Source organism: Mytilus californianus, unplaced genomic scaffold, assembly GCF_021869535.1.
Source record: "Mytilus californianus isolate M0D057914Y unplaced genomic scaffold, xbMytCali1.0.p SCAF_6, whole genome shotgun sequence".
In the NCBI taxonomy this organism is placed as follows: Eukaryota; Metazoa; Mollusca; class Bivalvia; order Mytilida; family Mytilidae; genus Mytilus; species Mytilus californianus.
Window position 1 is genome coordinate 92,119,591 of NW_026262712.1, and position 23,998 is coordinate 92,143,588.

The 23,998-nt window shown below is 32.2% G+C and overlaps 1 protein-coding gene across 2 annotated transcripts in view; it reads left to right on the forward strand.

Moving 5' to 3' along the window:
* Positions 1-23,998, forward strand: part of LOC127706344 (tyrosine-protein phosphatase non-receptor type 5-like) — a 72,219-nt gene that overhangs the window by 21,893 nt on the left and 26,328 nt on the right. The window contains exons 3-10 of one of the 2 annotated variants that reach the window (XM_052210907.1): positions 108-221; positions 1,664-1,828; positions 2,280-2,303; positions 9,835-9,951; positions 10,821-11,032; positions 11,385-11,468; positions 16,786-16,885; positions 18,663-18,741. In XM_052210907.1, the coding sequence (XP_052066867.1) occupies positions 108-221; positions 1,664-1,828; positions 2,280-2,303; positions 9,835-9,951; positions 10,821-11,032; positions 11,385-11,468; positions 16,786-16,885; positions 18,663-18,741 (895 nt within the window). The remainder of the gene's footprint in view (positions 1-107; positions 222-1,663; positions 1,829-2,279; positions 2,304-9,834; positions 9,952-10,820; positions 11,033-11,384; positions 11,469-16,785; positions 16,886-18,662; positions 18,742-23,998) is intronic. The other variant, XM_052210908.1, reaches the window with a different exon arrangement.

Below are 23,998 nucleotides of genomic sequence, written 5' to 3' on the forward strand. Positions count from 1 at the left end.
GGATATCGTAGGTGCAAAATTAAGAAGGATATCGTAGGTGCAGAATTAGTCTCAAGCTTACTTAAATTTATATTCTGTAATGTTTAATAAATATTTTATTTTTTCAGGATCTGGGTATACAAGTTAAAGATTTGAATGAAACTGCATTACGATGGCTTGAAATTGCATTTGCAACAAACCTAAGCCTGCCATTAGAAAATGTGGTCACTCAGAAAGTTGGAGTAAGTATTATCAGTATATACATCAAAAACTGTAGCCTTATCGAATAGCTTTATTAAAAGTTGTTAATTATATAAGTCCACTAGAACACATCCGCGGGTCCGTGTCTGAATTGAAGTATCTTAGCCTTATTTCTAACCTGGATTTTTAGTATTCGTATTGTTATCTGATAAAGTCATGCTGATTATAAGGTGAACAGCTTTTTCTGCTTTCAAAATCTTTCTGTTTGAACTCGTTGACCCGGAACTTGTTAATTATTGGTAATATTAATTCGATTTTATTATTCAATTATATGTCAAGCCGGCTAACAAATTGGAAAGTACCTATGCCTTATTTTTATTCTGGAATTAAGTATTCATATTGTCATCTTATAAAGTCGTGTTGATTTGAATACTAGACGGAAAATACATTCATGTGACAATGATTGAATTTAGTAGTGTCAATCCCTGTATAATGACGAAGTTCAGGTGTGATTATGACCTGTGTATGTAGCAAATCCCAAATACACCATTGGATGGTGCGCCTGACAAAAGCGGAACGTACAGATTAGGTAATAGGTCACAGGTGACATATACTATTGGTATCGGTATCGGATTCGACCCGGAACATGTTAATTATTGGTAATACATGTATTAATTATGTTGAAAACAAAAGGGCCTGGAATGACGTAATTTTTAATCAACACTATTGTCCTATATTAGTTATATATAAAGTTGAATTCTTTGATTCATAGTTTTTACCCCCTATGGTGGCTAACAAATAGGACCTCGTTATTTTAGTAGTATAAATATGAGTTTTATCATATTAAAGCTTGATGAGCCATTCAAATATTTGAAGATAAAGTGTTTGCTATATGGGTGGCTTTGTATTTAATAGATTTAAGCTAGTTCTACCTGAGCATTAAATTGTAAAAATATTTGAATTAGCTCTCACCGCGATATAGCCTTTTTGCGCTAAGGCGGCGTAAAGCAAACACCGATCAATCTACCTGAGCAGCTTTGGTTTGAATTCCATATCTTGAAAGAAAATTTGGTTGAAACAAGTATCGCTTAGGTTGTAACTATGGAAATGTTATTTTAATTACTCTGTAAAAAGTTCAAAATTATACTTTTATAACAAGTAAATAATATAGTAATAAATTTGATTAAGGGGAATATAGAATAGAAGAATAAAAAACAATGAACCATCAGGTTTTTATAAGATCATGGTGTTGTCACTGTTAAAGGTTTAGAGTTGTGGAAAAATATGAAGTTTTCACATGAAATGATCATTCGGTAACCCTGGAAGCAGTGGCTCCACTACTTAATATTTTGACAGTGGAATTAAGGTTTTGTATTTAACAGTATAGACAATGCAAATGATATGTTTGAATCCAGTATTGGCTTTCGGTTAATATATATAAAAAATAGATTAAATGTTAAAAGAAATGAAAACTTTATTTCAGTACCATGGAAACACAGTTGAGATGTTTTTCGTCAGATATGGACGTCCAGTGACCACATTTAGTATTGATGATTTGATTCCAGTCAAAGAAATTGTCAGTCCAAAGTTGTTGCACACACTTCAACATACCCTACCATTCTTGAACATTACCAACATAAGACCACAAGTAAGTAATCAATTTCCCCATGTTACTATGAAGGATTCTTGTGTATTAGCTTTGCATATGTAAAGAAAATGAAAGGCACTAAAAGAAGGTTGTTTTTGCATTCAAATGTTTTTTGTTGTACTTATAATCATTTTATTAGCAGTTGATATGTCAACTCAAACTCATATTAATTATCTTTACTGCATCAGCAATTCCATCTTTCAATTTATAAATCTGTTTCTCGGGGGGAAGAGAGATTTTTTTTTGGTTTTTAGGGTCACTTGGTCCAAGGTCAAGGTCACAAGAATCATAAATAGTCAAGAAAAGTATTGATTTTGAAAAAAACATTTTAACCTTATCAAAGTGCTAATCTAATGAATTAACACTTCAAAACTGTTAAATATCAGCCACAATCAGGGAGTATATATACCATAAACACAGTAATATTTTATTTCTCAACCAATTTTCATAGGTGTTTATACCTACAATCAATTTGGTAAGTTTTTAATATGGATATAGAACAAAGCATTTACAAGGGAAGAGGTATTAATATTTTTACGAAGGCCAAACTTAAAATTATTTTTTGCCATAGCCAAACAAACCAACAAACACACTATGAAGCTTATTCTAAAAAGATTTTTTTTTGTTTTCTTTCAAAATTGGTCAAGGTACTTAGTTGTATATTCCACTGTATGTCTGTCAGATCTTATGTAATAACAGGTGCCCCAACATGTTCAATGTCTTGTAATTATGTGAAGAGACTTTTACATAATTGTTACATATTGATGTAGGATTTTTTAAAGACCAGCTTCATTTCAAATATAAGGATTTTCAGATATGTTGTTCTGTATCTTCACAAAAATTCTGGTTTTGTTTTGACTTATCTCTATTAATTTTGCCAAAGGTAGATGCATGGAGATAGTTTTAAGCTCTTTTTGCCACCATGATTTTTTTCAGGTGGGAGTTATGGGACTTCATTCCATAATTTTTTTCAAAAGTTTTTTTAAGTGTTTTTTTTTCATGAATACCAATTCTCTGTTGATTTTGTAATTTTTTTCAGATTGTTCAGTCCTGAATTTAGGGACTAGTTGGTGTATTTTCTTCTTTAGCTTTGGGGATTTAATGACTAAAATTAAATAGAGCATGCTGATAACAAATGTTTCAGACACTCCTAGGTTCATCTGTTCTGTTTTTTTGGGGGGTATGGCAAATTCCATATTTTTGGGGGTATGGCAAACAAAGAGTTTTAAGTCTGGCCTTTTAATTTCTGTATGGGATATGGTAACACCTATTTTTTATGTTATATTTCCCAAAGGATAATGTTATGCAATGGTGAGTCATGGTGAAAATCATATATGTATATTTACAAAAAATGCAATCTTTTATTTCAAAATACTAACTTGTATTAGAAGCTGTTGTTCTGTCACTTCCCAAGGGTGCATGTAACAGAATTAACAATTAAAAAATCTGTAAATTTATATTTTTATATATATAGACACAGTCCTTGCATGAACTCAGAAAGGGTAACAATCTGCTCTATCACCCTCTCAGCTATGTGTGATGTAATTTATTATACTGAATGTTCAATCATTATTATCTTTTAGATTAAAAATTGAAAATAATTAACTATGAAGTTATGCACATAATTACCATAATAGCATTACAGTTATTAGAAAAACAACAAAAGCGAAACAAGAGTATTTTTTGGACTGTAAGTTGACGGTCTATTTAAATGGTCTGAAGCTGAAACGTAGAACTTGAGCATTGTCTTTAAAATTTTTGATGTTAGTTCAATTCATTTCCTTTAAAGATTTGATTTTTGATTGGTCTGCACGAGAGGGTGACGTTCAGAAAATTGTCTCCCGCTGAGCCATGGGATAGAGAATGATCACCCTCATATTAACCAATCAAAATCTGGCATTTTGACATGAAGTATAGTAACATTATTTAAGAATATAGGTTAGTATTATGATCATGTTGATATGGTGATGGTTTTTAAGGTAGTTTAATTTCATTTCAACAGTTGTTAGCAGTTATTTCTAATTTAATGGTTGCTGTTCAAATTAACTTGTTGCTTGGCATGTACATTAATGTGATGAAAATGAAAATAATTAGGAACTTCTGTCCATGAGATGTGGAAATATATATACTGAAAATTCAGACATTTTTGCCATGTTCTTGTTATTGTGAAACATTGTGACATGATACGGTTTGCAAAAATATTATCTCCCATTTGAATTATGAATATGATAGTATTTGTATCTAGCATTTTCTGAAATTGGAATAGAAATTTTCACATTTTTGTCCATCGTTCAAAAGTCACAATAATTAAAGAAATTTTGAATTTACAGTACTTTTATCATAATATTTGACTTTTTACATTGGAGATAGTTTATCGAAAAAATAACTGAATAGGTGTGCCTCTTAAATGAGCTAGAATAGTGCTTGTTTTGAGTTTGTATTTAAGTTTCTAGTACAATAAGACACATTTCTTTAGATTTGATACTATTGCATACCTGTGGGTATACAGTACTGGTTACCAAATAATACAGCAAGAAGGGGATTACATTAGAGGAGGGACATGGCATACAGATTTGTCCTATATTATCGATCCATTGACACGGCACACAGATTTGTCCTATATTATTGATCGTTCACAGTTATAATGCGTCATTTATTGCAAGCAGTTCGTGGTGTAAATATCACCTTGACATTCAAAATTTGTTGAACGAGATTATAAACATAATTAGTAATATACAGAAGTAAAAATACATTAAATATTTTATGTAAAACTGATTTGCAATCATCAATGAATCATTCTATGTGAAAACTTTCTGTATTTTCCATGAATGCAGTAGAGAACATGTAATAACATGAATCAATCGATCTTTTTCAATATTTAAAATTGCCAAACAGAAGCTAAAATAGTACCATGTGCCTTAAAAAGTTTGCACACTGCACCTAGACCAAATGAACCCTGTGTTCTGTGGGTAACAGTTGTAGAGCCAATGAGTCAATGGTTGTCCTTCACTGTCTGAATTGAAATCCCTTCAGTATCAATTTATGTTTTATACATTACATAACAGTATTTTCTTAGATTTATTTCAGTTTCAAGGTCTTATTTTAATTAATATTCAGAAGTAAAAAATACAAAACCATATAGGACTACTTGTTCAATAACAATTTTTACCCTTTTTTTGGTGTTTTTGGTTATAATTTTGAAAACTGTAATATATAGAAACATAAAACAGCTAAAATAATAAGCTAGACCAGATCTACCAATTAGTCAAATATATCATCAGTCAACCACTCATAGTAGTTTGCCATAGAATTTTAACCCATTTTTTCCGTTGTTTTTTTAAAAAAGTATTTTTACAGTAGACAGAGAAAAAAAAATTGAAAAAAAAAGCAAAAATGGTCAGAAAGGCAAGATTTTTGCCAACGTGGATTCCATTCAATAGATCTATATCTTCTTTGATTATACCGGGCACTCCGGCTTCCTCCACCAATAAAAACTGTCCGCCACGAAATAGCCCAAAAGCGGTGCTTAAAAGTGGTGTTAAAACACCAAAAATCAAATCAAATCTTTGATTGTGTCAATCCTATTCAAAAACACCAGCAACCAGCAGAGACATACAGCTTTGAGGTTGGAGTTTGTTAATTTGCAATCAAAATGATTGCAACTAGGACCCACTTTTTTAAAACTTCAAAGATCGTAATGCATTTTGCACTATGCAATATGTTCAAAAGAGAAGCAAAGCGTTTAGCTAATCTGTGTCCACATTTAATGATGTTAAGAAACAATCTATCAATCCACATTTTTAGAATTGGTTAAACCTCTTGTTAAAGTTTTTGAAATTGCAATTACCATATGAGACAAGAAGTGTTATCTTAACTGCAGTTGACAGGAGCTTCTGTTAAGTTTGATAAAAATAGTGCAATATTGAGAAAATTATGCATGAATCTTCCTGCTATTCCTAGAATTATGGACAAAGGGAGATAACTTAATTCAAAATATTGCCTTGAAAACTACAACACAGAAAACAGCAAAATTTATAAGCAATGCAAGATCTATAAAAACTAATTATTAAGACGGTTCAATCTCAGTTATAAAAAAAATAAGTCATAAAGCAGTTGCCATTGTGTGCTGTGTATTTAAGGATTGAGCGTATTGCACTTGTTTAAAAAAAAAAGGAGGGGGGAACACTTGCAAGTATCCACATTGCATTATAAATGAAGGTTCATTTACAGCTTGAGAAAAAGTTTATTAAAAAAATTTGAGTGAAAAATTAATTATTATGAAAATACATTTGTATTCTTTTTTTTTTGCATAAATGAATAATGTGATAATTGGTCTGAAGGAAAAAAAATGTTGTGGCTTAGGTTTTACTTGAATGCAATCTAATCATGAAGTTGAAATATAATCAAAATAGCATCATAAAGCTGGTGAGCAATTCAGGCCAATAAATATCCAAGAAATCTTTGAAACCAAATATGATTACTTGTTATTCATTCTTCTTCAAGAGAAATTATATGATCAAAATAGTAAAATTCTGAAACAAATTTTTTTTTTTTTTAAATACAAAATTCTTGTTTGAGTTTACGACATTTGACATAATCAATATCCTATCTCGCAATGAGATCATGAAATAAATACAACAATTTAAGTTGATATGTACCCAAATAAAACTTTATAAAGTGCCCTATATAGTTTTCACAGGATACATAGAAGGAAATGTTTGATAAATTTATATCTGGTTAACAAGATTGAATTTAAAGATTACCTATATATACATGTACTATACATTCTAGTTATATGTTTTTATGAGTGATTGACCTGTACATGTACTTGTGAATAGCTGTCAGCATGTAATCAGGTTATCTATTACAAAGGGCTGCAAGCTTTTGTATACCATCTTGTAAAATTTGAATCCCTAAATCCCTTGCAATTTGAAAACAACTTTTTATTAAAGGGTAGGTGCGGTAATGTGTTTATTTGGCCCCCAATATCAAGTTCATTATTTCAACATAAAATGTGTTTTAAAAATTGCAGAATAAACATTTGAGAAAGAAAATTGAATAGAACGACTGGTATAACGTTGCTGATGAAATGGTGACATTTACACTCAAAATAGGCCAAAAGTTTAGAGATTTGGTGAAATTTGACAAAATCTGGTTCCTCTGAAATGCTCAAAAATCAGAAAGCCAGGGATGTATGAATACTTGAAGAGCTATTTATATGACCAAAAGTAAGATTAAAAAGAATAGCCAATACCCTCAAAGGTCAGCTTTAGGGAGTTATTTTCCTTATTTCTGAATAATTTCATAATTTATCAAGTAAACATTTCAGAAATCAGAGTTCTCAAAATCTTTTTCCCTTGCTGGTCCTGGAAGAAAATTTGCTGGTCCTCACTATTATTTCTACTGCAAAATACCAAAATTGATTGGTCCTTTGCAAAATTTTGTTGGTTACCACTTCTGACCACCACTTTTCTAAAAACTCTGCAGAAATGTATATGTTATATATTATGAGTGACAAAGCATTGACTCCTGGACTGATGATACTCCTGGGGACTAACTGTTCACTAGCAGTGGTATTCATAAATGCTTGAAAATCAAAATAATGTATTTTGAATTTGGTGCATTCAAAGGACTATTCTGATTCATCAGGTAACACTCAAAAATGAGAAGTCTAATAATCTTAAGGAGCCATATTACCGTATGGGGACCTAAACAGAAATTAAAGCCAAATCATGCAAGAATCACTAATAAAAGTTGTTACACCAGCTTTTCTATGAACTAATGAATAAAGGGTTAACTGGGTTAAGGTTTTTTTGTTTACTTTTTTTGCTAAAATAAAAAAAAATAAATGTATTAATTTGACCTAACATTTGAGGAAACATTTAGATACACACCCCTTCTTTGTCCTTTACATGTGTTAAACAGCGATATTAAACAGGAAACGAGTGGGAGGGAGAATTTGTTTTACACACAGTTATTTGTTCTATATGTAAGTTATAATGAGTTAATGAAGCATAGCAAAGTTTGTGGGGGTTTGATCAAATTCCAATGAAGTGGAACCTTGTCAGATTTGTTGGTAATTATACATAGGAATACAGTTATTTCCCAAACAAATTTTGGAGGCTTGATTAGGATTTTATGGCTGTAATGTATGTATATAATACTTTTGAATGTTTTCCTGGTTTAGTTTGATTGATTTAATTGTTATCTTGTGCTCCTTGAAATGTTAAATTTTGCAAATACTTGACCAAAATATATTTTTAGACGGAAAAGTATTCTTTAGTCTGTGTTGATATTGAAGTAATAATTTATTTTTTCAAAATCTGTATGTCAGAGAGGATTAAATTTTTTGCAAGATTTTCATTATTTGTTGTGCTGTGACTGAATTGTCACATGTTGATTCTCAAACCTCCCAGCTAAGAAAATAATGCCAACAAGTTTTTCTTGGTGTCTGTTGATGGCAATTATTTTTGATATGTATATCATTCTTAGTTTATAGTTCACACTTGTCATATCCTATGTAGGCTAATTAGTTTGTAGTCCTCTGCAAAAATATGTTTCTTATTAACTCTGATTTTCATAGATTTGCCAATGATTTTGATAACTTAAAAATCATGCTTTAAATATTTCTGTTAAAAATGTATAAAATAAAGTTGAGAATGGAAACGGGGAATGTGTCAAAGAGACAACAACTCAACCAAAGAGCAGGAAACAGCTCAAGGCCACCAACACAGCGAGAAAATCATATATTATTTGTGATGTTTTAGAATTATTTTGATAAGTGGCTATACATTTAAGTTTATTACTACAATAAGAGCATGAAACTAATGCTAACATGCATAACCTGTTTATATCATTTTCATATATTTTGTCTTTTGCCATATACTTACTTCAAATAAAACTGAATGTATGTCATTCCCCAAAGCTGTGTAAAAACATGTTAAACAAACAATTATTTAGAAATATATGTTGCCAAAGGTAAAAACTTTTAGATTTTAAAGAATTTAATGTACATCATACATGATCCTCTTTTCACAATACATTTTAGTTCAAAGTTGACATTACTGCAACTTTGAGTCTTTATTTAACACTATTTATTCATTTTGGTGGGGGAAAATAGAATGAACAATATAACATATCAATTGCATGTTTTCACAGCTAGCAGGCTGGGATCTGCAGAAAGTAGAAAAAAAAATCTATGAAGAGTTTCCCTACCTAACCTTTTTTTATGTCTTAAAATTTCTACTCTAAAGTAGCCTTTATTGTAGTGTATATTGACAAAATGCAGGTTGTCCCCATCTACTCATAGTAAGAACATTGAGGCCCCCATCATCCAAAAAAAGATCTGCCTACCTTCCCTAATGTCTTAAAGGAGAAATGCATAATAACATTTTATTTTTGTTTGGGCCAAGTTCTTGCTATTGCAGATTGTTATGAAAAAACTATAATTTGATAGAAATTGCATTGATAATATTTTCAAAAGTAAGAAATAAAGAAAGATCAAAATAGATATTAAAAGTTGTTAGCCTTTTAAAAAGTATTCATAATTTTAATAATTGTTTGCTGAAAATGCAATTAAAATATATTTACTAGTTATCAATATTGGAATGTGTTTTTGAAAAATCTTATTCAAAAAGTAATTATTGTATATATGCTTTGAATTAAGATTTTCTGAGGGTTTTATTGTTGAGGAAATGCAATAATTTTAGTATAATGTATTACATTAATTAGATCATTGATTATGATTGTTCATTTAAAATTGTATAAACCAATTCCTGAAATCACATTAATTAATTTCACATGTTTGTCTGTCTATCAACAATTGCAATGAATTACAGAACTTTCTTTAATCTTATAAAAAGAATTTGTTGGAAATTAAAAACCTTTTGCAAAATATATTTATAAATGCAAATAAAAAACCAAGAAGATGAATTGATGTGAATGCATTTGTTTTTATTATTATTTATTTTAAAGTTGACCTCTATTTTGTTTTTATATTGTTACAGCAAGCAATACTAGTAACCAATGAAGAAAGTGAACCATTGTCATCTTGGTTTGTGAGTTACTTCCCTTACATAGCTGCAGCTTGTTGTGTTTGCATCATACTGATGACAACAGTGCTGGTAAGTCATCATAAAAATAAGGAGATGTGTTGTGATTGCCAATGAAACAACTATCCACCAAGTTCATTTGAAGTGGATGTTAGTGATTATAGGCAACCGTACGACCTTCAAAAATGAGAAAAGTCCATACAGTATGGTAGGCTATAAAAAGCCCCAACAAAAAAAATGTGAAACAATTCAATTGATAAAACTATTTATAACCAATTTATGAAAAACAAAAATGACAGACATGAACTAACGACAACCACTGAACTACAGGCTCCTGACTTGGGACAGGCATATAAAGAAAGTGGTGGGGTTAAATATATTTGTAAGCACTCAAACATTGTATACATTATTTAGTATTTCAACTTAATTAGTATCAGATTGCAATATTCCCATCTTATTGTACATTGATTTGTACAATTGTAAAAAATCTTATTTCATTTCCAATGTAATATAAAGGTCATGTTTGAATGAATAGTTGTTCACGTAGCATTGGGAATTGAAGGTTGTAAGCACTATAGAGCTCATGTATACCTTCCAACCTTCAAAAGTTCTCTACTTTTTTGCCATGGAAAGTATTATTAGCTCTTTTCAATTTCAAGATCTAAGGTGAAAGGTCATATTAACAAACTGATTAGGATTATTATTAAAAGTTTAAACACCATAGATCTCAGTTCATTCACCAACCATCAAACACCCATACAGTTGTCCAAGCGTTGTCCAAGCATTTCTCATTTCAATGGAGATTATTTGACCGGCATGTTCAGTCATGGTTCATTGACTTTGACTTATTTGCAGAATTTGCTTGTAAAAGTATTACTATTTTAATTTTAACATTTGCATTATACTATCAATTGTACAATAATGAAACAAATTGTTTGCAGGTATACTGCTGCTGCTGTAAAAAGAAGAAAGAACCTGAAAATGACAGAGGATCACAAAAACTGCAACAGATTTATTTTCCTTCTGTCAAACCTGACATGAAAGATCCAAAAATGATACAACCAGGAGGCAGTCCCCTCTACACACCACCAGGGTCAATTACTCCAGTACAGACCCCTACTGGTAGAATCAAGGCTAAGGGACTCTTAGAAAGGTAGGTTTTAGTCCCTTTAAAGTCTTGTATATAGCATCAAAGTGTGACCGTTACCATATTTAGAAGAAGTGCAGTTTAATGTTTGGACTGTTAGAAAGCTATGTTTAAGTCCCGTTGAAACATCACTGTAGGGTAATTTTAACTGGCTGAGTATGAGTACCCATCACTTAACTGAACTTTAATCTGCTAGTAAAGGATCAGGCAAAATGGGAGTGGAAAAAAAAATCTTTTTCTTTTATTAATTTTGCGGTCATATGACAGTACAGAAATTGTTTAGAGATTCTAAGTAGATTTGTTCTAAACAACACATAGTGTAATATGTGTTAAATTTTTCTATATTTTGATGTTTTAGGAGAGGATCCAATGCTTCCTTAACCATTGACTTGAATGCTTCACCTGAAAGTGGTCGTTGGGATGGAACTCCACCCAAAGAAAGGTAGGTTTTGAGTTTTCAGGATATCTTATAATATTGAAAGTCTACTGTGAAGTTATACCTGTGATATAATATAAAAAAAACTGTAAAGAATAGATGTGTTATGTAACCAAATATAAAAACAATTGGAATATACTGTAAACCGATTTATTTTCGCAGATACTTTTATTCGCATTTATTTTACGATATTCTTACTTTGATGATGTGTTCTTATAAGATTGATTGATTGGTTGGTGTTTAATGCCACTTTCAGCACTATTTGCTTTTTTGTGACTCAGTTTTTATACGACCGCAAAAAATTTTGTGGTTGTATATTGGTATGACGTTGGCGTCGTCGTTGTCGTCCAAAGACACGTTGGTTTTCGCACTCTAACTTTAGTTTAAGTGAATGGATCTCTATGAAATTTTACCATAAGGTTCAATACCACAAAAGGAAGGTTGGGATTGATTTTGGGGGTTATGGTACCCACAGTTAAGGAATTAGGGGCCAAAAAGGGGCCAAAAATAAGCATTTTTGTAACTTCCAGACATAACTTGTGTGTTAGTGTATGGATCTCTCTGACATTGTACCACAAGGTTCCATATCACAAAGGGAATGCTTGGATTGATTTTGGGGGTAATTGCCTCAAAATTTTAGGAATTAGGGGCTAAAAAAGGTGCAAAAAACAAGCATTTTTCTAGTTTCATGACAATAACTTGTGTGTAAGTCTCTTGATCTTTTTGAAATTGTACTGCAAGGTTCCATATCACAAAGGGAAAGTTGGAATTGAGTTTGGGAGTAATTGCCCAAAACGTTAAGGAAAAAGGGGCCAAAAATAAGCATTTTTCTAGTTTCCAGACAATAACTTGTGTTCAAGTGTATGGATCTGTCTGAAATTGTACTGCAAGGTTCCATATCACTAAGGGATTGTTTAGATTGATTTTGGGGGTAATTGCCTCAAAATTTTAGGAATTAGGGACTAAAAAAGGGGCAAAAAACAAGCATTTTTCTAGTTTCACGACAATAACTTGTGTGTAAGTCTATGGATCTTTCTGAAATTGTACTACTAGGTTCCATATCACAAAGGGAAAGCTGGAATTGAGTTTGGGGGTAATTGCCCAAAACGTTTAAGAATAAGGGGCCAAAAGGGGGCCAAAAATAAGCATTTTTCTAGTTTCCAGACAATAACTTGTGTTCAAGTGTATGGATCTCTCTGAAATTATACTGCAAGGTAACATACCACAAAGGGAAGGCTTGGATTGATTTTGGGGGTGATGAATCATTAGGGGGTTCAAAAAATTTTTGGGGGGGGATTTTTTTTTCCTTTTTTTTTTCTTTAAAATTTTCCATTTTAAATTGGTTATTTCTGATTCATATATAAAAGCAAATAATAATGATATGGTTTGAATAGGTAAATTAAATAATTTTAAGTTCTTCATTCTGTGTCAGAAACCTATGCTGTGTCAAATATTTAATCACAATCCAAATTCAGTGCTGTATCAAGCTTGAATGTTGTGTCCATACTTGCCCCAACTGTTCAGGGTTCGACCTCTGCGGTCGTATCAAGCTGCGCCCAGCGGAGCATTTTATTTTTGGATGGTTGTAGCTAGAGTGCCCAGATAGAACCACCGACCTTCGGCAGCAAAATTGACAATCCTAGTCAATTAAGATTTGAGTCGAGTGCACCTACCATGTGAGGAGTTGAAATTCACAATGTATTTATCAGAGAAGATAATATTTGTTATACTGTTAAAAGGCTTGTTTAGTCTGCGGTTTTATTCTCCAAAATTGACCCTGACAGCAGGGGTGCGGACTATAGACTACAATAAGCCAGAAATAAGAGAGAAAATTTCAATTTCGCGATGTGGTTTGTTTACGTTCTGCCATGTTTGTTATTGACATTATAGAGGGCGCTCTTTTCATTTTTCAAAGCAATAATTTTACCCAATCCATATTAATAAGTTATTTTTATTCAATATCAAATTAATACTGATAAATTTAAAAATTAAATGCTTCATTACAAAATTCTCGTTTCTTTTCAATGCATTGCTAAATATAAACTGGTATCTGCTTGAATGAAATCGTACAAAAAAGGTAAAAAAAGACAACCGTAAACAGCTTACGATGTGTAAACTACAAAACGTAATCGGTTATTATTCATTCTGTTTTGGTGTTTCCTATTGACAAATATGTTTTGTATTAGCTAAGACCCTTCAAACATTAATGTGATAGATATATTAAACACTGTTTTACATAAAGAGGGAACTGTTTTACTTTCAATGTCATATTATAGTGATATCTATTATGTACAGATTTCAACTCTCACCGGTTTTTTTCATCTTTTACATGTGCTTTTCAAAATTCCGGTTTAAACATACACAAGTTTCTTAATTGTTTTTATGTGTGATTTAGACTTATTTTAACCAGCGTGAAGTGTTTTAGAACCATTTACAAGCAGTTTCAGCTTCTATTGGTGATGGAAAATAGGTTTTTCCAAGAAAATACAGCAAACGACCACACACGATTTAAAATTACCGAAGTTTCATTAGACCTTTTGTAACAGTTACAAAAAGTTTTTATACGACCGCAAAAATTAAAAATTTTTTGGTCGTCTATTGGTATGACGTTGGCGTCGTCGTCGGCGTCGTCCGAAGACACATTGGTTTTCGCACTCTAACTTAAGTTTAAGTGAATAGATCTCCATGAAATTTTACCATAAGGTTCAATACCACGAAAGGAAGGTTGGGATTGATTTTGGGGGTTATGGTACCAACAGTTAAGGAATTAGGGGCCAAAAAGGGGCCAAAAATAAGCATTTTTGTAACTTCCAGACAATAACTTGTGTGTAAGTGTATGGATCTCTCTGACATTGTACCACAAGGTTCCATATCACAAAGGGAAGGCTGTAATTGATTTTGGGGGTAATTGCCCGAAACGTTTAGGAGTTGGGGGCCAAAAAGGGGCCAAAAATAAGCATTTTTCTAGTTTCCAGACAATAACTTGTGTTCAAGTGTATGGATCTCTCTGAAATTGTACTGCAAGGTACCATACCACAAAGGGAAGGCTGGGATTGAGTTTGGGGGTGATGAATCATAAGGGGGTTCAAAAAATTTGGGGGGGGGGATTTTTTTTTTTCTATTTTTCCTTTTTTTTTTCTTTTAAAATTTTCCATTTTAAGTTGGTTATTTCTGATTTATATTTAAAAGCAAATAATAATGATATGGTAGGAGATACACACCAAACAGGATGTGTAAATTATTCTATAATAAGTATTGTGCAATAGCAAGAAATTTTCAATTGCACAATATTGCACAATAGCAAGAAATCTTCAATTGCACAGTATTGCGCAATAGCAAGAAATCTTCAATTGCACAGTATTGCGCAATAGCAAGAAATATCCAATAGCACAATATTGGACAATAGCAAGAAATTGTCAATTGTACAGTATTGCGCAATAGCAAGAAATATTCAATTGCACAGTATTGTGCAAAAGAAGATACTTCGTATAAATTGCTAATTTCTTGATCAATTTCAATGGGGTTTTATTCTTGAATTCTTGGGGTTCTTAAATATGCTGAATCTAACTGTGTATTAAGTTTTTGGATTTTGGGCCCCGTTTTTAAATTGGTCCACATTGAGGTCCAAAGGGTCCAAAATTTAACTTTGTTTGATTTCATCAAAAATTGAATTATTGGGGTTCTTTGATATGCCGAATCTAACCGTGTATTTAGATTCTTAATTGTTGGTTCCATTTTCAAATTGGTCTACATAAAGGTCCAAAGGGTCCAAAATTAAACTTAGTTTGATTTTAACAAAAATTGAATTTTTAGGGTTCTTTGATATGCTGAATCTAAACATGTCTTTAGATTTTTGATTATGGGTCCAGTTTTCAAGTTGGTCCAAATCGGGGTCCAAAATTAAACTTTGTTTGATTTCAACAAAAATTGAATATATTGGGTTCTTTGATATGCTGAATCTAACCATGTATTTAGATTTTTGATTTTTGGGCCCCGTTATCAACTTTGTCCACATTGAGATCAAAAGGGTCCAAAATTAAACTTTGTTTGATTTCATCAAAAATTGAATTCTTGGGGTTCTTTGATATGCTGAATCTAACCATGTATTTAGATTTTGGATATTGGACCATAATAGGTGAATGTCCAATTTAAAAATTTTTAAGTTCTTAGACCACATTCATTCTGTGTCAGAAACCTATGCTGTGTCAACTATTTAATCACAATCCAAATTCAGAGCTGTATCAAGCTTGAATGTTGTGTCCATACTTGCCCCAACTGTTCAGGGTTCGACCTCTGCGGTCGTATCAAGCTGCGCCCTGCGGAGCATTTTATTTTACCTGAAATTTCGTGGGGAGAAGGGGGTGCAGACTATGTACCAGTGCGAACTATACAAGCCCTATTACGGTATTCGCTAAAATTTATATTTATAGGGAAATAAATTGCTGGCTAAAATTAGTTGGTTTACATTTAACTTTGAAGAATTAACAGATGCAATGAAATATAAGATAACATTGAGCAAATGACAGCATATTTATTGCTGACAAGAAATTAAAAATTTATGATGACCCTACATAAATCATGCATTTATTTATGGTTATATTTACCTCTGTATGATTTAGTCATGATAATTTTTAACAGAACATTAAGACTACAGTACACATTACATTTCACTTAGATCTTGTTTTAGGATAGGTGAAACCTATTATTCATCTCACTTCCTTAATCAGATACATTATATACTTTAATTAGGGGATTCAAATTTTATACTTCTATTCTGGGATGGGGGCTGCATTACATTCACCTATACTGTTATTTAGTCTGTCCAATAAATTCTTCCATCACACTTTTCTCAGGTACTACTATATTTTGTCACCAGCTCAACATTGATGATGTGTTAAGTGTGAGCACATTTTGGATTTGTCAGACACCTTCTTCCTGTTTGCCAATACTTTGAATTTTTCAATATTTTTATGAACAAAAAATATTCTTCATACTTAATCATACTTTAATCAAGTACTACTGAAAAGAATAACTCCATATTTAGTCAGAAGCTTGGCAGTAAGGAGTTGTGAGAGCCCTTTACAGCAATCTCCTGGTTTAAGATACTCTGAATTACAAGTCAGAGATGTGCTTAGCACGAAATGCATGAAATCTTGTTTTGAATTTTATAATATGTCAGAGATATAGAATATTCAAATTATTTTAAGGATATTAAGGTTGAAAATTTAGACTATGGGAAAACAAGTAACCTATAGGTAAGACTTAAATATTGTTTACAGCACATGTACATAAACTACCATTTTTCAATTATATTTTATTACAGTACAGGAGTAGAGTATTTAATGACTGCTGGTCATCGACTTAGCCGACAAGATTTGAAAAATGCTGTCCGAAATAACCGAGCTTTGCATCAAGAGTTCTGGGTAATTGTTACTTCACATTCATCTTGTCTTACATTTAAATAGTTTTCAAAAAAAAAAGTACATAACTGAAACAAACCTAAATTTTATTTTTGCATAGGTATCTTTTTTTAGGGGAATAAGCAGTGTTCTCCCCCAGGGCCTTAAAGGACTGCTGGCCCGCGATGTATAATTTTTTACCGTGGTGGTATCGTTCTTACTGCGATGTATTATATTTCTCTGTGGTGCTAAAACTTTTAGTTAAAAAATCAAAAATCGGTAAACTTTTAAACGACTTGTTAAATCTTTTCCGTGCGGTACAAAGTTCCAGGTGAAATTTGATCAGTTCAAACCAGTTCAGATTGTTTACACCACGTGATCGATTTACCTTTATGAGGTTAACCTTTGTTGATTGGATTTAATCGATGTAATTAACACTTGTAAAATGATTCTTTTGTGTTTTAATTAAGAGATCATAACTTTATGATCGTAGATAACTATTTTATGGCTTCACTCACCACCTGACAAGTCGGCAAATACTTTGTACACAAACCGTGTTGACCCGATAGTTGGATAGTTGTACACACGACGGTACACATTTTGTACATTATAAAGTTGGCTCATTATGTATAATTGACCATGATACACTTCTCAATACTTATATAATAGTACTCTTGATTAAACCATGGCCAAATTATCTTTAATTTTGACATAGTTTATATGGCATGATATTCCGGTTTCAAACTATCATCGTATCTGTCAACAAGTAATTCAAAGGGGACGGATCACATGACCCAGTTAGTTCACATAGAATACCCTAGATTATTTACAATTAACTGCAATCTATTCTATTTTATAAATAAAATGCATGACTGTACCTTCAAACTGGATATCTATATCCATATGATAATTAATGAATAACAGAAGTGATTTGCAAATTTTATCCATAAGCACATGTTAAATCTATTTATATCTACTTCCTGTCATTTAGGCGGAAAATAGGGAGACTTAGTTGTTGGCATTGAATAGGGTTACTTATAGATCTATAGAACTAGGATAAATTTATAGATTTAGGAATTCTTTTTAAATGGATCATGACAAAAAAAGATTTAGATTTCAGTGCAGTATTAAGTCTGTATCTATGTTTGATTATCACTAAAGACAAGAAAAGTAAATCTAAGGCAAAATGTTTTGAAATTTATGAAAAATTTCTTTTTATTAAAATTTAAGATAGAAACTGGTTCAAATAATAATAAAATATTTATTCTTGTTAATTTTATATCTCCTTATGACAGGAATCCTTTCACAATACAACATCTTTCATTCTAGAAATAAGAAAGTTTTTTTAAATTGAACATTTTTGTTCTCTTTTAAATGATATTTTATTCTTATTGATCATTGATTTTATAAAAGATTTAATAACTTTAAATTTAGATGAATATTTTGTAATGTATCATGTTTTATTTATTTTTAAAAAATATTAAAGTATACATGTCAAACTGTTTATTGATTTACTTCTTTTTTACCAATAATTTTCAATGTCTACATAACACAGTACCACAGCATTAAAACAAAACAGGAAACATAAAAACTACAGTTACTAGAAATATAGCTAAGCGACGGGACGCGACGCGACACAACTGATTGTATGAATCATTTCACCAAGCAGTCCACACGCGTTACCCTGGTGCTATCCAAAAATCCTAGGGAGAACACTGGAATAAGGTTAAACCTGACCTAACTAGATTATATACAGCTAGTGTATTAGTTTGTAAAAAATATTTAAAATTCTTTTTTATAGGAAATATTCACAAACCACCCAGAGAAGGTCCATGTTGCTGGTTCTGGTATGAAAAACAGATACAGAAGTATTATACCAAGTAAGAACTGCTTTCTGTCATCTAAGCAATGTAGTAAACAGACCTGTTTACCACTACAATTTTAGCGTAGTTTCTACAATTTTGGCTCCAAAATTACGCTCTACGTCCAAATTGGTCATTTCTACGCTTTCAAAGATGTTACAGTAAAAATAAAAGGCAGTATGTAATTTTGTGTCCAAAGAAAGTTATCTGAACGCAAAACAGAGTCTTTGTCTTTTACGCGCTTGATAATGATTATAAAAGTATGTCTTTCAAATGCTCTGCGATCGTGACTTTCCAGCGATGCTGAAACAAAAGTATCATGAAGGAAACGTTGAAGGGGGAAATGAAAAAGACAAGCAGAAGAAGCTTTGTCAGCGTTTTAGGCAGGAATATGCTGTGATTTGGAAGTGTCTCGATTCATCCAAGAAGGGAGACCAATACATACACTGTGGGTTATGCCAAACGGACTTTTCATGTTGGCAAAATCTAGTCATTGTTGTTTTTATACGACCGCAAAAAAAATTTTGTGCTCGTATATTGGTATGAGGTTGGCGTCGTCGGCGTCGTCCGAAGACACATTGGTTTTCGCACTCTAACTTTAGTTTAAGTGAATGGATCTTTATGAAATTTTACCACAAGGTTCAATACCACAAAAGGAAGGTTGGGATTGATTTTGGGGGTTATGGTACCAACAGTAAAGGAATTAGGGGCCAAAAATAAGCATTTTTGTAACTTCCAGACATAACTTGTGTGTTAGTGTATGGATCTCTCTGACATTGTACCACAAGGTTCCATATCACAAAAGGAATGCTGGGATTGATTTTGGGGGTAATTGCCTCCAAATTTTAGGAATTAGGGGCAAAAAAGGGGCAAAAAACAAGCATTTTTCTAGTTTCATGACAATAACTTAAGTGTAAGTGTATGGATCTTTCTGAAATTGTACTACAAGGTTCCATATCATAAAGGGAAAGCTGGGTTTGAGTTTGGGGGTAATTGCCCTATATGTTTAGGAATTTGGGGCCAAAAAGGGGCCAAAAAACACATTTTTATACGACCGCAAAAATTAAAAATTTTTTGGTCGTATATTGGTATGACGTTGGCGTCGTCGTCGTCGTCGTCGTCGTCCGGCGTCGTCCGAAGACACATTGGTTTTCGCACTCTAACTTTAATTTAAGTGAATGGATCTCCATGAAATTTTACCATAAGGTTCAATACCACGAAAGGAAGGTTGGGATTGATTTTGGGGGTTATGGTACCAACAGTTAAGGAAAAAGGGGCCAAAAATAAGCATTTTTGTAACTTCCAGACAATAACTTGTGTGTAAGTGTATGGATCTCTCTGACATTGTACCACAAGGTTCCATATCACAAAAGGAAGGCTGTAATTGATTTTGGGGGTAATTGCCTCAAAATGTTAGGAATTAGGGGCAAAAAAAGGGGCAAAAAACAAGCATTTTTCTAGTTTCATGACAATAACTTGTGTGTAAGTGTTTGGATATTTCTGAAATTGTACTACAAGGTTCCATATCACAAAGGGAAAGCTGGAATTGAGTTTGGGGGTAATTGCCCGAAACGTTTAGGAATTGGGGGCCAAAAAGGGGCCAAAAATAAGCATTTTTCTAGTTTCCAGACAATAACTTGTGTTCAAGTGTATGGATCTCTCTGAAATTGTACTGCAAGGTACCATACCACAAAGGGAAGGCTGAGATTGAGTTTGGGGGTGATGAATCATAAGGGGGTTCAAAAAATTTGGGGGGGGGGATTTTTTTTTTCTTTTTTTTTTCTTTTTTTCCTTTTTTTTTTCTTTTAAAATTTTAAATTTTAAGTTGGTTATTTCTGATTTATATTTAAAAGCAAATAATAATGATATGGTAGGAGATACACACCAAACAGGATGTGTAAATTATTATATAATAAGTATTGTGCAATAGCAAGAAATTTTCAATTGCACAGTTTTGCACAATAGCAAGAAATCTTCAATTGCACAGTATTGCGCAATAGCACGAAATCTTCAATTGCACAGTATTGCGCAATAGCAAGAAATATCCAATAGCACAATATTGGGCAATAGCAAGAAATTGTCAATTGTACAGTATTGAGCAATAGCAAGAAATAATCAATTGCACAGTATTGTGCAAAAGTAGATACTTCGTATAAATTGCTTATTTCTTGATCAATTTCAATGGGGTTTTATTCTTGAATTCTTGGGGTTCTTTCATATGCTGAATCTAACCGTGTATTTAGATTCTTAATTTTTGGTTCTGTTTTCAAATTGGTCTACATAAAGGTCCAAAGGGTCCAAAATTAAACTTAGTTTGATTTCAACAAAAATTGAATATATGGGGTTCTTTGATATGCTGAATCTAACCATGTATTTAGATTTTTGATTATGGGCCCAGTTTTCAAGTTGGTCCAAATCGGGGTCCAAAATTAAACTTTGTTTGATTTCAACAAAAATTGAATATATGGGGTTCTTTGATATGCTGAATCTAACCATGTATTTAGATTTTTGATTATGGGCCCAGTTTTCAAGTTGGTCCAAATCGGAGTCCAAATTAAACTTTGTTTGATTTCAATAAAAATTGAATATATGGGGTTCTTTGATATGCTGAATCTAACCATGTATTTAGATTTTTGATTGTTGGGCCCCGTTATCAACTTTGTCCACATTGAGATCAAAAGGGTCCAAAATTAAACTTTGTTTGATTTCATCAAAAATTGAATATATGGGGTTCTTTGATATGCTGAATCTAACCATGTATTTAGATTTTTGATTATGGGCCCAGTTTTCAAGTTGGTCCAAATCGGGGTCCAAAATGAAACTTTGTTTGATTTCAACAAAAATTGAATATATGGGGTTCTTTGATATGCTGAATCTAACCATGTATTTAGATTTTTGATTATGGGCCCAGTTTTCAAGTTGGTCCAAATCGGGGTCCAAAATTAAACTTTGTTTGATTTCAACAAAAATTGAATATATGGGGTTCTGTAATATGCTGAATCTAACCGTGTATTAAGTTTTTGGATTTTGGGCCCCATTTTTAAATTGGTCCACATTGAAGTCCAAAGGGTCCAAAATTTAACTTTGTTTGATTTCATCAAAAATTGAATTATTGGGGTTCTTTGATATGCCGAATCTAACCGTCTATTTAGATTCTTAATTTTTGGTTCCGTTTTCAAATTGGTCTACATAAAGGTCCAAAGGGTCCAAAATTAAACTTAGTTTGATTTTAACAAAAATTGAATTTTTAGGATTCTTTGATATGCTGAATCTAAACATGTATTGAGATTTTTGATTATGGGCCCAGTTTTCAAGTTGGTCCAAATCGGGGTCCAAAATTAAACTTTGTTTGATTTCAACAAAAATTGAATATATGGGGTTCTTTGATATGCTGAATCTAACCATGTATTTAGACTTTTGATTTTTGGGCCCTGTTATCATTTTTGTCCACATTGAGATCAAAAGGGTCCAAAATTAAACTTTGTTTGATTTCATCAAAAATTGAATTCTTGGGGTTCTTTGATATGCTGAATCTTGCCATGTATTTAGATTTTGGATATTGGACCATAATAGGTGAATGTCCAATTTAAATTTTTTAAGTTCTTAGACCACATTCATTCTGTGTCAGAAACCTATGCTGTGTCAAATATTTAATCACAATCCAAATTCAGAGCTGTATCAAGCTTGAATGTTGTGTCCATACTTGCCCCAACTGTTCAGGGTTCGACCTCTGCGGTCGTATCAAGCTGCGCCCTGCGGAGCATTTTATTCTAGTTTCCAGACAATAACTTGTGTTCAAGTGTATGGATCTCTCTGAAATTGTACTGCAAGGTACCATACCACATAGGGAAGGCTGGGATTGAGTTTGGGGGTGATGAATCATAAGGGGGTTAAAAAAATTGGGGGGGGGGGATTTTTTTTTTTTTTCCTTTTTTTTTTCTTTTAAAATTTTCCATTTTAAGTTGGTTATTTCTGATTTATATTTAAAAGCAAATAATAATGATATGGTAGGAGATACACACCAAACAGGATGTGTAAATTATTATATATAATAAGTATTGTGCAATAGCAAGAAATTTTCAATTGCACAGTATTGCACAATAGCAAGAAATCTTCAATTGCACAGTATTGCGCAATAGCAAGAAATCTTCAATTGCACAGTATTGCGCAATAGCAAGAAATATCCAATAGCACAATATTGCGCAATAGCAAGAAATTGTCAATTGTACAGTATTGCGCAATAGCAAGAAATATTTAATTGCACAGTATTGTGCAAAAGAAGATACTTCCTATAAATTGCTTATTTCTTGACCAATTTCAATGGGGTTTTATTCTTGAATTCTTGGGGTTCTTTAATATGCTGAATCTAACCGTGTATTTAGGTTTTGGATTTTGGGCCCCGCTTTTAAATTGGTCCACATTGAGGTCCAAAGGGTCCAAAATTAAACTTTGTTTGATTTCATCAAAAATTGAATTATTGGGGTTCTTTGATATGCTGAATCTAACCGTGTATTTAGATTCTTAATTTTTGGTTCCGTTTTCAAATTGGTCTACATTAAGGTCCAAAGGGTCCAAAATTAAACTTAGTTTGATTTTAACAAAAATTGAATTTTTAGGGTTCTTTGATATGCTGAATCTAAACATGTATTTAGATTTTTAATTATGGGCCCAGTTTTCAAGTTGGTCCAAATCGGGGTCCAAAATTAAACTTTGTTTGATTTCAACAAAAATTGAATATATGGGGTTCTTTGATATGCTGAATCTAACCATGTATTTAGATTTTTGATTTTTGGGCCCCGTTATCAACTTTGTCCACATTGAGGTCAAAAGGGTCCAAAATTAAACTTTGTTTGATTTCATCAAAAATTGAATTCTTGGGGTTCTTTGATATGCTGAATCTAACCATGTATTTAGATTTTGGATATTGGACCATAATAGGTGAATGTCCAATTTAAAATTTTTAAGTTCTTAGACCACATTCATTCTGTGTCAGAAACCTATGCTGTGTCAAATATTTAATCACAATCCAAATGCAAAGCTGTATCAAGCTTGAATGTTGTGTCTATACTTGCCCCAACTGTTCAGGGTTCGACCTCTGCGGTCGTATCAAGCTGCGCCCTGCGGAGTATTTTATTCTGACTTATTATTAAAAGTTTGAATAAATAATTTTAACTGTTCAAAAGTTTTCAATTAGTTACCGGGTACATATATTGTGATGCCAGACGATATTCGTGATGCTTTAGTGATTTGACACAATCTCAAAACAAGATGCTGT